Source organism: Macrosteles quadrilineatus, unplaced genomic scaffold (genome assembly GCF_028750875.1).
Source record: "Macrosteles quadrilineatus isolate MER2022 unplaced genomic scaffold, UCM_ALF_1.0 Scaffold_3__2_contigs__length_128488019, whole genome shotgun sequence".
Lineage (NCBI taxonomy): Eukaryota > Metazoa > Arthropoda > Insecta > Hemiptera > Cicadellidae > Macrosteles > Macrosteles quadrilineatus.
The window spans coordinates 90,823,281-90,838,304 of record NW_026542596.1 but is presented as its reverse complement, the minus strand read 5'-3'; the positions used below and the strand labels follow the sequence as shown (position 1 = coordinate 90,838,304).

At 33.2% G+C, this 15,024-nt stretch overlaps 1 protein-coding gene across 1 annotated transcript in view; it reads left to right on the top strand.

The window, feature by feature from the left end:
• The window catches only part of LOC128990987 (neuropeptide CCHamide-1 receptor-like), a 37,876-nt gene extending 23,150 nt beyond the window's left edge, over window positions 1-14,726 (top strand). The window contains exon 2 of the mRNA XM_054413678.1: window positions 13,393-14,726. Coding sequence (XP_054269653.1) covers window positions 13,530-14,618 — 1,089 coding nt within the window. The 5' untranslated portion in view covers window positions 13,393-13,529 and the 3' untranslated portion in view covers window positions 14,619-14,726. The remainder of the gene's footprint in view (window positions 1-13,392) is intronic.
• Window positions 14,727-15,024: the final 298 nt, after the last annotated feature.

Genomic DNA, 15,024 nt, shown 5'->3' with positions numbered 1-15,024 from the left:
AATATATCCATAAACAAGCAAACTAGAACAGTTTATTTATTCTCCATAAGAATAACATGGGAATTTTAAATTTACAATTTTTTAAATTTTCCCCGTAGTCAATGAACATTCAAAAACACTTCAATATAGGAAATTATTTGTTTTTTTTAAGCTCTTCAAAATGGTCTAGAGAGAAATTTAGAAATTTTAAGTTTTTAGGGTCAAAAATGAGAAAAACCCATTTTTACCCCATAAACCCCCCATAAACCCCTGATCCCATGGTCCGATTATGCTGGTTCGCGAACTCGTTCGAATAAATGTAGGTTTACACGTTTGTACCAAATTTCATCAAAAATGGAACAATTTTGCTCGAGTTATCGCGCTACACACACACACACACATATATATATATATATATATATATATATGAATTTGAACGGATGGTGTTTTTGGCCTCTGGGGACCTCAAAACGAAAAAGTAAATCGGTCCCGGGTCTAGGTCTTACCATGAGACCTACGGTAATAGCTTATTCCCTATATGGGAAATTCGCTAAAATGCTATGAAAAGGTTGGGAAACAGGTCCACTACGTAGGAAGTGATGAAGGAAGTAGTCAAGGCAAGGAGTGTGGAGTGTGGGAACCGTTGGTGGCAGTTAGATTAATGCAACTGCAATACTAAAAAGCTCTGGAAAGGGAGGAAACCGGTCCACGTCATAGGAAGTGGGGAAGGAAGTGGTAAAGGCGAGAAGTTCTGAGTGTGGGAACAGTTTGTGGCAGTTAGATTAATGTACATGCACTACTAAAATGCTGAGGGAAGGGTGGGAAACAGGTCCACGACGTAGGTAGTGGCGATGGAAGTGGTAAAGGCAAGCAGTTCGGAGTGTGGGAACCGTTTATGGCATTTAGATTCATTAGTTAGTTAGATAAACATATATTGGATATATGTTCATTTTTAGGAGATATAATAGCGCTATCGTTAGTATGTGTTATATATCATCATTATAAGCCATACGATATTTTTAAGAAGACTCCTTTACACCGTGCTGTCGCAATTAGGTTAAGTTAGATTCGTTCAGTTTGTTTTAGTTTTGTTTATGATAGGCCTCATAACAAATAAGGAAATAGGCTTCATTTAATCAAAAGACGTTTTGTACAGGAACGATGGATTTACCTCCTATCGATAACTGTTGGAAATCCATTACGTATATTACCAATGACTTTGGTTAAGTAATGGACGAGAAGTTAGGATTGTGTTGACTGAGATTTGGTTGATTTGCCTATACAAATAACACTGTGTTCACCAGTGACACCGGTAAGTAGGCTAGGTGCGGATGGACTCTTCCATTGTTGCGCTCACGTTCACTCATCCCATTACGCGCAGAATAAGCGTACTACTAGTAAATGTGTAATAGATTAACACGTCGCTTTATTTGTACGTACATTTCAAAACGTTTATAGTAACGTGATCAATATGCATAACCTATAAAGATGTTACTATCAACAATAAAAATATCGCCCCCTTACTTATGAATTAAATAATTTGAACTTAAACAATTTATAAACTACTCTTATGGCAGCATTGAATAATTCAACTTTCAAAGATTTCCAATTCATAGCTTTGATTTTTTTTGGGGGAGGAGGTTCACGCAAACTGAAAGGCTCAATGTGCTCTCAGTAATACCGGACTCCCACGGGTTCGGTGTCTCCAGACTACCGTCTAAAAAACTACTATACTAGGACTAGGACAATAGCCTAGAACTGTTTAGCACATTACTTCGGGCTAGTCCTTTTTAACTATGCCACTAGGACTTTCCTTCTTATTCTCTTCCGACGGTGTTCGATCGTGACCGACCTTTTCATCCCGAAGAATATCCTTAGCATTAGAAGAATATTCTTAGCCTCGGTGAACTTTTTGACGCAGTTACAGAAGCCCTCCCCATGGAGCATAGCTCCAACGATGTTGCCGGAAGTAGATAGTATTGGAAGTAGATAGTATCGAAAGTAGTAGTATATCAAGGTTCAAAGAGGCTCGACGGACATACCACCTCCATTCATTTAGCTGTGATTCGTTGTAAAGGTTGGGTGTTCTTTTGTACCGAAAGAAAAATTATTAATCATATTAATGCTATTTTTTGTATTATTAGCTTATTAAACATTGTGTTTTTTGTTGATATCTTGATGATAGAGCAAACTCAATTAATTATCTTCAAAACTAAGAAAAAAATATGAAATGTTGACTGATGATTAATAAGATATTCAATTATGTTATTTAAGGTGCTAATTATTATCTCATTTAACTATGCTTTATCATTTCAACCAAGAGCCCACTTCGTCTGTCTTTACATTTCCAAGAATCTTCGAAATATTTTCATCACAATGTAATTTTCTGATATATAATATATATTTAAATATATCTATTTATTTAACATCTACAATATTATATTTTGTTTATCGATATAATATGTACTCTATATCTGAACTGTCCTGTTTCTGTATTTTGTAACTATTTATTAATAACATCTAGTTTTTAAGATTCTTGTCCTTTTTTGATCTTATATTTTACTCTAATGGAACACAAGCCCAGGCATCGCTTTTGTTTATATTAATTTGATTTTGTTTATGAAAAGAAAATACGTTTAATGTTATATTCCACCACTTCATGGAACAAATTGTCATGCCTTCAAACAGTAAGCAGAAACTCATTGCCGCTCTAGAGCGGGAATGTATAATTCCTGCTCGCTTAATCAGCTGATTTCACAGTTGCAGTTTTTATACATACCACAGCCTGTATCCTGTACGTTAACAACCATTAAGCAAACAACACAGCCTTAAAAAGCTAACATAACTGCAATGAAATTTACACTATACTCTTATATGAGCAATGTTTGCTTGTATGTATGTATGCTTGCAAAAATATCTCGAAAACGGCTTCAACGATTTCCTTTATATTCTGAAAAAAAAAAAAAAATTCTGGCCTAAAAACGTGTTTAATGCAGTTAAAACTGCAGTACTAAAAAGTTTAAACTGCATTCGAACAAAATCTAATTACGTACAAAAATGAAATATATTGAATATAAAAATCATTGGCCTTATAGGCTGCCAAGTAAACATGTTTGTTGGTTGAACAAAATAACAAGGGAAAAGTAAACAAGTGACTTGTTTAATCCACACACAGTATATTAGCAAATTACAAAATACAGCACAAAGGGAAAAACATCGGTTGTAACTATTGAGCAAAGATTACACTGAATATTACTCGATATAGTTTTACAATGGAAATAAACATCCAAACCACGGCTTGGTCCCCAGGTACTATAATCTAAAAGGTTAATCTGTGTGTTATTATAAGTTATTATAGTGGTAGGAAAAATCTTGGGTGTATTACGAGCAGAAATAGTCAATACGCTCCTAACACACAAATAGCTATTTCCACGTTAGTAAATTGTCTACCTTAAAACTAATATTAGAGCACTAATTAGAGATAGGTGTCAAGAGTATTGTTAATTGAAACTGTCTTACTTAGATCAGGCCTTGTGTGAGCAAGAGCTACATAGTAAATGAGCGTATTACGCTACATAAATTATTGATAAGGTTGTTTCCAAATACAATGTTACTCTGATGCCTGTACAAAGTGGTACATTGAAGAGGAACCTTATGATAAAATTGACTTGAGTAAATATGTCCTGGCATTTATTTTATTTTAAAGTCCACGTAGGGAAGAAGCAACGTGTTGTATCAGTATAGGCCCTAACATTAGTGTGTTGCTAGCCTATTGTTAGCGTCTCAGCGTTTGGTCCAAGAGGAACGAGTTCAATTTTCGGCAATCTAATGAACATTTTTAAAGAGCTTTCACATATATTCACCAAAGTGTCAGTATTACCGTCCTTTAAATGCCATTGGTGTGAACCCGGAACAAATTTAATATTTTGAAGATATAAAATCTAAATTTGAAAAATTGAACTATTTCATTCCTACATCAGCTTACAGCCCCTAATTGCTAAAACCGCAATTGGTGGTACCTTTAAACAGACACACAATATTTTTTTTATTTAAAACTTGTATTGAATTTGTTTTCTGATAAATAAAAAAATCAATTAATAAACAAATTTGCCTAATAATTTCATGATTATGAGGGAAAGAATAACCCACAAAAATTACAGTCAAAAATAATATCATTAGCTATTTATTTTTAGCGCTTAGAAAATATAAATTTGAAAAGAATAGATTGATATAATTAAGTGTACTTTGGAAATGAAGAATTCAAGTTCTGATAAAATAAAATTATATCAGCCACAAAGCCCATACTCTTTATTATGCATAACTCCGAAATGTCATAATGATGAATAAAAAACGTATTTATTTAGTTTATAAATTAAAAGGTTAAGCTTACAAGATATGGGTAGGATAAAAAACTATGAACAACAAACAACCTAATTTATTGTTCTGCCATACACTCATTCGGTAATTAATTGCCTTAGCAGCAACGCTTGTATTACTTAGTTTATTCATGAAAGCAAGTAAAAATTGTGTTTGGTAGATCCCTTGGTTGATCATAGTAGGAATTGACTTAAAAAACCTTCCTCGTACAATTTGAATCCAAACAATTTTTAGATACTGATTGGTAAATTACTAAGCTGATTGTATGCTTATAAACATACGATGGTGCTAGACGTACACGTTTAAAGAACATGACATTTAATGAAAGACTGAAAGTGATAACGACATATTATACTTTTCTAGAGTAGGAATAAGTGAAGATGCTCTACAGTTTGTAACTCCAAACTCCAACTAGTCTTTGCTTTTTTATAAATGAAACGAAAAGAAACTTAAATCGACATCGAAACAACTCATGCTATTATGCGTTTCTTGCGGGACCTAGGGTTAGAAGACTTCGGTATTCTACGTTATTTTTAAACCTCTAATAATTGCAGTAAAACGTATTACTTTAAAAATAAATCGTTGACTATGTATGCACACTGTTTCACAAATCTAAGGAACTCGTTTTCAAATAGCAGTATTTTAATTATAATTTTTATATTTAGTGATTTTTCAGTTTGGATCGTTCTTAGTAAGTTCCAACCAATTAAAATGGTTCCTTGAATAACTGAAACGTCAAAGGTAAAAGATGATGGTGTCAATTAATTATTCAAGACGTTTGGGATTTCACTTTTACCTCTATTTGATAAATTCTATTTTAAAGAACCCTATCTCATTAAATGTTAACAGTGTTTTGAAGAACAACTTTGATCTTTTAACCATGTATATTTATATTAAATAAATGCTACTATGTTTCTAATACATGCACAAATAAATACGTATTGAAAATAATTAAGGAAGCCCAAACCATAAAAAACTGAACGTTCATAAACTCCATTAAAAACGGAAATGTGAATTGCTAACTACGCATAATTGAGACTATCGGAGAAGCTAAATTTAAATTATTGGCACTTTATCTATAAGCTTAGAAAATTGCCCAAAGGGTAGTTCCTTAGTACAAAACTGGTTAGTTTATAATTAATGGTTGGATCCATCCAGGTACGTCTGTTTAATTGAAATTACGTAATTTATTATGAACAATTTTTCAAATAAAAGATACTCATTAAAAGTTTTTAAAACAAAAACAAAAGAGTCAAAACAAAAGATGGAATTTTGATTGAATAAAGTAATAACTAAAGAAGTGAATGGATTAACAATCATATCGAGCAATTAATAGGACCTATCAAAAAGACTCACAGACCCAGCTTGAATTTAAAGGAGTATGAGACTGGTTGCAGTGGAGCGTTAATTGTATAAACAATGAAATGAAAATCGTTTTTTTTCAGGCAAAGTTAGGGCCACATGGCCCTTTCTTACACTTAACCTGACATTAAATGATAACTAAAATAATGTTACATTGGTATAACTTAATCTAATTAAACATAAAAATATTTAACAATTCAAGTACCTACATATCTCGAAAAAAAAACTACATATCTAAAAAAAAACATACAAATTTAACAATAATGGTGTTCAACGTTGTGTAAATGTGTACTGAAACTGTTTGTAAGATCACAGTTATTTTCTACTGGATGTCACACCGAAATTCCACTCCTTTCCTCAAATAACATCGGTCACGTTCAAGCAACTTTCCCCATCGTTCTTGGGGAAACTTGCTTAACTTGCAATACACTTAAACCTGGTGTGGGAAGTTGCCTAACTTGTTTAAAAACTCGTGTAGACTTAATTTCCTTGACCTCTTACATAGAAGACCGCCAACCACGAATGACTACGTTTTGTTGTAACATATTCTGTTGAATTGAAACAGCAAAAATTAAAATGTGCTGAATTAGTTTTCAAGTAGTTAAAATGATAAGTATATAATCAGGTCATAAGAGTAAATGTTCTTTAAATTAGTGTAAACTATAATATCTGTAACGCTCTAGTTGTGAGCTTTATTTGTATCAATTTGATGTTAATACACTGTAAACATTCTATACAATTATACTTTAGGCAAGCACGTTTCTTTAAAACTTCTTTTCTCAGCTCGTATACATCGCATTGAAAATCTACGAATACCGTTAGTAAAATATTTTCCTGTAGATGTAAACTATGTTTCTTTATAAATTGAAATAGGCTAAAAAAGGCACAACAATAATTTAGAATAAAATAATAGTAAAAAGTATGGTCCTTATGGGTTGCCATGCTGGTGACGAAATAACAATAAAGTATAAACATAAAATGAAAACAAATGGAAGAAATTCCAATGACATGTTTAATTTACAGCGTGCGGTGAAATTAGAGTATTTAATAAACCTCATTGTAATCTATATCTATAATAGAGGAACTATGTATGTATATATATGTGTATATACGTTATGGACTCCGAAACCGCTATACAGATTGTAATGAAACTTTCAGGCATTATTAAGCATCTTTCAAGGATGGTTCGAGTGAAGGTTGGTGCAGATCCGTCAAAAGGGCTCTGCCCCAGAGGGTTTTAAGTGGGCCAATGTCAGACTTTTTGATCTAGAATGTTTACAAATAAATATAATTTAAAAGCAGATGTTTACTTTCACCAACTGTTTTGTAGGTTTGAATAATAACAACATTCTGTATTAGAATTAGTCATGATTTGAAATAGTGCCACAGTGTTTCTACAGAGTGCAGCACAGAAAACTATTTTACTTTTAAATAAGTCCAAATGTATTAAACCCCAATCGCAGCACACCTGTGCACTTAACAACGTTTAAATTCTCCAATGTTAAATATTAAATCATAATAACCTTTGTCAAAGTATTATAAACAATAAAAGGGATTACTTTTTAAAATTTATGACAACAGCTAATTTGCAACCAAAAGGTGAGTGAGCGTAGCGAACAAACATCATCTGGAGGCGAGGTAGCGTAGCGAACAAGCTAACCTGAAAACAAGTGAGCGCAGCGAAAGAGCTCCAACCTAAAGGTGAGTGAGCGTAGCGAACGAACTTCAACCAAGACGTGATTGAGCCATGCGAATACTTATGAAGTTAAACGGGGCAAAGCCCGTGGGTACAGCTAGTTTACTTTAAATATACATAAGAAATATGTTGTCTATTATATTGATTGGCAAACATGTTTGTCAATTAATCTCTATATTTATAGACTCACATTACCTCTCACACACACCTCTTTGTGCGGAACAACTAGTGTTAATGAATCAAGAATTATTATTTTTTTATGTTAGTTATACTACTCTCGTTTTAACTAACCAACGATGCAAGTACAATGTAATGCGTGTAGCTTTTAACTGTGTGTAAGATCTTATATTTAGTTCAAAGTGTTTAGAACACTGAGTGCAAAACATAACACCCACTGAGTGGTCTGAAACAATTTCTATTCCTGTTAAGATACATTTAGACTGAGATAGCAGAACATCTTAAAAATATCAGAATAGCAACGGATATCTGGTGTCTTAGGAGGCTATTTATATATTTAACCTAACCCGCCATGTTAAACTTCCCTATACCAAGCGTGATGTATACAACTTCTTTACTTCTCGAGTGAAGGAAAATTTGAAAGAAAAACTCACTCGGTGAGGTAATGAAACCCATTTAAATAACATTGAGTGCTTATCTAAAAAAAATATACCTCTATGGAGCGAACGACGTTCAACGCTAGAAATCAGCTGTGCTCTTGAATGTTATTGTTATGTTTTGAAGAATTTTCTCAACCTAGCTTTAGTTTGTAAATAAACGTCACTGTTGGAAGATGAGTCAAATGGATAATGAAAAAATATTGTTCATAACCTCCTGTATATTGTCGGGTGAGGTAAAATCTTGTACGTTACACGTTACGCAAGAGCGTGTTTACATCAGGTAGGTAAATTATGCAACTCGCTTCCGCTAGTTAAACAACATTCATAAGCGTGATGTAAAAACGCTCTTACTTCACTTGTAAAGTAAATAGCTATTACAACAATGCTACGAATCAGCTTTTCCAATAACATTGTTGAATTAAGCAAGAAAAATAGTGTTTACAAGAGTAATCAAAATGAAATATAAAATGATTATTTTTTAAGGTAATATTTTAGTGGAATTCTAGCCAGGTAAATGAAAATTTGCTTAGTCATCAGGGAGGTCTAGGGTTTAAAAACTCACCAAACCAATTATATAAAAATCTAATAAAAAATGTTCCAAAATTTAAACCTCTCCTGAAATAATGTGAACATCCAATCCCAGGGCAAAGCTTAGTAAAACATACAAATAACCATTGTCAATGAATGCTCTGTGGCAAATATATTTTGCAACAGTTCAGATCCTGGCGTCTGATTATTTTCAACGAAGTAAACAAAGTTAAATACTTCATGGGAGGTCGTCTCGTCCCCAGCGAATAACTCTATCAATTTGGAGAGTACATGAAGGCCTAGCTATCCATGTAATTATACAATCTGCGACTAATGAATATCTGTGTCAAAACATTGTGAACAATGTTTGTGTAGTCGACCTCTTTGAATAAGTATAACTTTTGTTAGATAATTAGTGGCAAATCTGTATAAATAGATCCCAGCGTGTAAATAGAATACTTTAAATGTGATTATTAACGTTAAACTACTTGACCGTAAAAAGAATATTCTAAATTTACCAGTTATGGATTGTTTGTAAATGTCTTTATACACGAACCTTTAAATATGTAAAAATATATACTGGGTGAATAAAAAGTCAAGACCCCCCCTCTAATATTTTTCCAAGTAAACATACAGAGATATCCTTTTGGTGGTCGTGCGATCTTAGCAGGAAGTTTCATTTTATGATTTTGAAATATTTGAGTGTCCTCCCAAAAGGGGAGATTTGGGTGGTACCTAAAAATATTTTAAACTTAAACCCCCTTCAAGTGACTACTCATTTTGAAGTGGTTACAAAAAGTTAGAGTATAGTGAAAACGAGAGGTCGCTATCTCTTCTGTATTTAAAATGGTAGCCTGTCAAATTTTGTGGAAAATCAATGGTTAAAATTGGTTCTTAATGGTAATATTGGCTACCATTTTGGATAGAGAAGAGATAGTGAACTCTGGGTTCACTATTCTTTAAGTTTTGTAAACACTTCAAAACGAAGTGTCACTTGAGGGGGTTTACATTGAAAAGTGTTTAGTTGCCCCCCAAATCCCCCCTTTTGGGGAACACTCAAAATTTTCAAAACCATAAAATGAAACTTCATGCTAAGATTGCACGACCACCAAAAGGTTATCTCTGTATATTTACTTGACAAAATATAAGAGGGGGGGGGGGTCTTGACTTTTTATTCACCCTGTATAACGAAGTTCTAAAAAGTATTATAGTAAACGCAGTAGTAACAATTTCTTAGTCATAACCTTCATACTGAAAAGGTGAATGTTTTACGTAGCCTAAGAAGTTGGCACAAGTATATTATGTTAATGCATAGGTTGCCCACATTTTCGTACTTGTGTTTTATATATTCAAGAAGCGTGTAAAAAAATAAGTTCTTTGTCTCTGACATTGTTGATCAGTTATTTTTGGGCAGTATTTTTTCACTTTGGTAAACTCAATATTACCAACAACGAACTTTAAACAAGGAAATCGAACATTATATTCAACGTTAATTTTTTTATCGGCAAATCCACATACAACACGCATATGAGCTGCTATTTTATTTAATGCGTAATCTTAAGCTGTAAGTTTGAAGTCATAGATAATATAAATCATTAAAACGCCGATTACGATGAAATAATCAATTCTTATGTGACTTATTCTAATTCTTCACAACGTCTCATCTATTCAGCAATTCAAGAAACCTACCAAGTGGGTTTAAAAGGTTTACTATTTGTTGCACGTATTATTCGAAACCTTTAAACACGTTTTGCTGTCTTGTTAAATATGACCTTTGACTATTTACTACTTCAGTATCCAATAGTCAACGATATAACAATACCCATGACACTAATAGGATTTCATATTATCAGCTGTAAATATGTATGTCTTTTCGATAAATATAAATATGTTATATGTAATAGGTTACTACATATACAAAACTATTCTATCAAGGGATACGCTTCTGTTTAATAAGAGATCCAAACCTACCAGATTTTATGTGAAGGCTGTAAAAACCTTACTCTGCAATAGGAGAGGGGTCAGACTTCAAATAAAATACTTTTAGGGATGTAGTTACAATAGACCTACATATATGTATGTTTAAAAGTGTGAGTGTGCAATACTATTATACACATTTATGTGAACAAATTAAATACTTTAGATGATTCCAACGTTTTAGTTTGAACTATGTGAATCATTAGTTACTTATAAAATATGCATGAAGAATCATCTATATATAATGGTAGAATCCAGATTTTTGTTTACACCTTTCTCTAAATTAAGATATTGGGAAACAGTAGTTTTTGACAGCTGTCATCGAAAATAACTACTGTGTACGGTGTGATAAAAAATTGAATTGTCTAAAGTATTTCAGAGTAACGAGTCCGTTAACATTTTGTGGTAATTGAATCTGTGTGCCCAATAGTGGAAGCTCAAGTATCTCAATTAGGTTAACTTTACTAAGACAATTCAAGCATGATCCCCCGTTATTCTATTTCACAGTAATTGAGTAGGGATTGTCAAACCGAGGGTTACTGTTTTGTCATTTATTAAAGTTTATTTGTATATCTTACCATTTTAACACACTTCTAACTATATGGATAAACTTTAGCTAATTTCTTTTATTCAATTAGGATAAAATAATCCACCACTGAAATAGTACTCTACGTTTAAAAATAATTTTATTATATTAAGTTACTATAATATATAGTTTCTATGTACACTTTGGCTTGGTTAAACAGTTCGAATATTCGGCAGAAATCACCAACTGACAGAAGCACACTCTGACGGTTGCTTGGTTAAACTATAATCCATTTTATTCAAATAATTGACTTCAACTTTGACACATACATGAGAGTCTATTGCATTACTCTGAAAAGCCATGATTTGATATAATAATGGGAAAGTTGTATTACCAATACATCAAAATTAAGCAAGCTTTAGTTTTTTCTCCTTTCAAGGCATGTAATTTATGTTAAAATTGCCGTACACTTATAAACAGAAACTACAGCTTATAAAATACGTAGTATTTACATTATTTTCTTTTTCTAAAAATAAGAGGTTAGCGGTCTCTTTTTAACTTGCATTTTACCGTCCACATAGCTTAGAGTATTAATGTGCCCTTTTTAATTTCGATTGTTTATAAGGTCTACTGTAATTTGAGGCATAGAGTCCATAAAAAGCCTGAGTCTGAGTGTTTGGTCAGAGCTATGTTTATAAATAACGGACAAGGCCACATTTAGAAAGCCCTAGATCACGCGAGAATTAATTCAACCCACATTTTTTATTTACCATTTTAACTAAACAACTATTGGAGCAACATACGGAACCATAAGGCATTTTGGAGGGAGAGTTTTGTCAAAATATGCAGTCGACAGTGGAATTGATTCCGAAACATCGTGTAAATATTGTGGCAACTTTCTTTGGAAGATGTGCTAAACAACCACTTCACTACTTTTACATTATAAGTGGATAAGTGCAATATTGTCTCTATCACGAATACTAGAAAAGACCCGGTACGGATCATAAACATAAACAAATGACGTTTTTGGCCCAAAAGTAAACATTATTTTAACATTGTTTAAATGGAACTCTCTAAATATTTTAATGCTATTTAGTATAGGACTCGGGCCAAAAACGTAATTTGTTTATGTTTATGACCCATACGAGTATTCTTTTAGTATTCGTCGTCTCTTTTATAAAATTAAAGCTTCGTACACTACTAACTTTAAAGCAGACAATAATTACGATTTTATAATATATAAAAAACGTATGTGGTTCAATTTTCTTTAGATAGGGTATTTTGCTGTGAAATATTAATTGACATTATCCATTATGAAAGAAAACTGTATACTCATGCTTAGGTAATATTGGGTACTACTAAGGGCTTGTTTTAAACTCATACTCAACGATTATAGTATCCGTTAAATAGTACAAGAGAAAAGATTACATCAGTAGTTTGACGTTCTGGGGAGGATTTACTACGTTATTTGTGGCTAAAAGAATTTAATTCTGCTGGTCTAACTCGACAGGCGGAACGTCTGCTTCAGTACAATGGTTATAATATGTACGAATACTATTACGCCATTATTATGACAAATTGTTCTGACCCTTTAGCGAATTTTCTACATAGAGCTATTATAAGCTATTATTGTTAGTATCGTGGTAAGACCTGGACACGGGACCGATTTACTTTTTCGTTTTGATGTCCCCAGAGGCCAAAAACACCACCCGTTAGCGCGATAACTCGAGCAAAAATGATCCAATTTTGATGAAATTTGGTACTTTTTTAATCATGTATATCCTTTGCTTGTTTATGTATATTAATTTTGAACAAACTTGACAAATGTTTTGATTTTATACTAAGCAATTGATATTTAACTAAAAAACACACTTTATAACCCTCCTTGTAGCAACAAATGTAGGTACTCGTTTACCCTAATGTCATTTTTAATATATTTAAGTGAATTTAATCAAGAAAATAGAAATTCTCTTAGTAAGAAGGTTTGCTACGATGGGGGTATTTATATTTTTAGTGGTATACAGGTAAACAAAACTTAGTACAGCTTATATAAATACAACAGTACTGAAAAATATGTTGTTTACTTGTAACATCACTTTTTACAATACCTCTTCCTAAATAATATAGCGGCTTTCTTGTTAACTTATTATTTTTACATTTGACTGTTTTAAAACCAGCCTTTTCAATTTAGTTCTTAGAATTGAATGGTTTCACATGACATAGTAAAAAAAGAAAATGTTTTGAAAAAAATTTCTTTCTTTGTGAAATTTAAATTTGATTGCATACCCATAAAAATATCTGTTGTTAATACCAAAATATGTTTGTAACAGGCGAATCTCCAAAAGCTTATGTTCGTTTGACTCATTTGAAGAAGATGACGTCCCAAGCTTCTACCCCGTCTGTATAGTAAACACCTTGGAAAATCACAGCCCGATATGATGAGATTCTAAGGTGAATTAAATCAGACATGTACACTCATACCAAATACAATATTTGTGAACATGAGGGCACAGGAAAACCTGCCACGGCATTCCCGCCTTACGAAGAAAGACCCGAGACTTACTATGTCCCTGTATTGTTTGCCATCATATTCATCTTGGGAGTCGTTGGAAACGGAATCATAGTGATCACCTTTCTCCGTCATAAGACCATGAGATCTAGCTCTAACACTTACATCTTCAGTCTAGCTTTAGCGGATTTACTTGTGATCATCACCTGTGTTCCATTCACCTCTATACTGTACACTGTGAAGTATTGGCCATTTGGGACGTTCCTTTGTAAATTGTCGATGACCACAAAAGATATATTCATTGGTGTATCTGTATTTACCTTGGCTGCTCTCTCTGCAAGAAGATATATCCCGATAAAACACCCTATCAGACAAAGAGTCTCAGAGGAGACATTGTCTCAGTCTACCAGAACAGTCTTAGCGATCTGGGGACTCGCTATATTTGTCTCTGTGCCTTCTGCGATCGGTGCCCACCTCAGAGTGATCAATTCAAATCCTTCAGCGGTGATTTGCTACCCATACCCGGCGGAGTACGGATTGGCTTACGCGAAGGGTGTAGTTCTCGCCAAGTTTCTCATCCATTACGTAATTCCATTCAGTACAATCGCAATCGTATACATCATGATCGCTCGCCAGTTAATAATCAGCACCAGGAATATTTCCCTATTCCCAGGTGGGCTGCAGCCTCACCAAGCGAGGCTAATCAAGGAGAGAAGAAAAACAGCGAAGAAAGTGTTAGTCTATGTTTTAATTTTCGCTGTCTTTTTACTACCCCATCACGTGTTTCTACTGTGGTTTTACTGGTTTTCCGAAAACCCCATGAGAAACTACAACAAATTCTGGCACTATTTGAGGATAATTGGTTTCTGCCTCACTTTTGCAAACTCCTTTGTCAACCCTTTTATCTTGTATGACACAGGGACTTTCGGAAAGCACTTCAACCGATACCTCCGTTGTAGACAAGACCCAAGTAGTAGTCAAGAACGTTCCAGCAGCCGGAGACTTACAAACTCAAGGACAACGAGTTGGTCAACAAGAAGTTATTGAAGCTTCCGTCAAGGGACCAGTGCCAAGGACAAAGTTATGTGACGTGTGGTCTGAAAAAGAGACTTTTTGAGAACAATGCTGTAAACTCTAATATATCTAATATATTCGTAAATTATAAGATTTAAGATCCTCTGTGTTATTTTTAAGTAGGTTGTTAGTCAATTAGATTGATCAAGCAAGTAGCAAGACCTAAACAGTCGGAGAATTAAACAGAAACCAAGGTGAATTGAGGATGTATATTGATAATATAATTGAATATTGAAAGTTTCATCTTTTTGTACACATTGTATTTCAGTTTATATTTATTTATTTAATATTTATTTATTCATACCAACGGTCAAACCAATACATAAACCATAGTTTTGTGAGTCAAGATAAAAAGTGTAAATAGTTTAATTGCACTGGC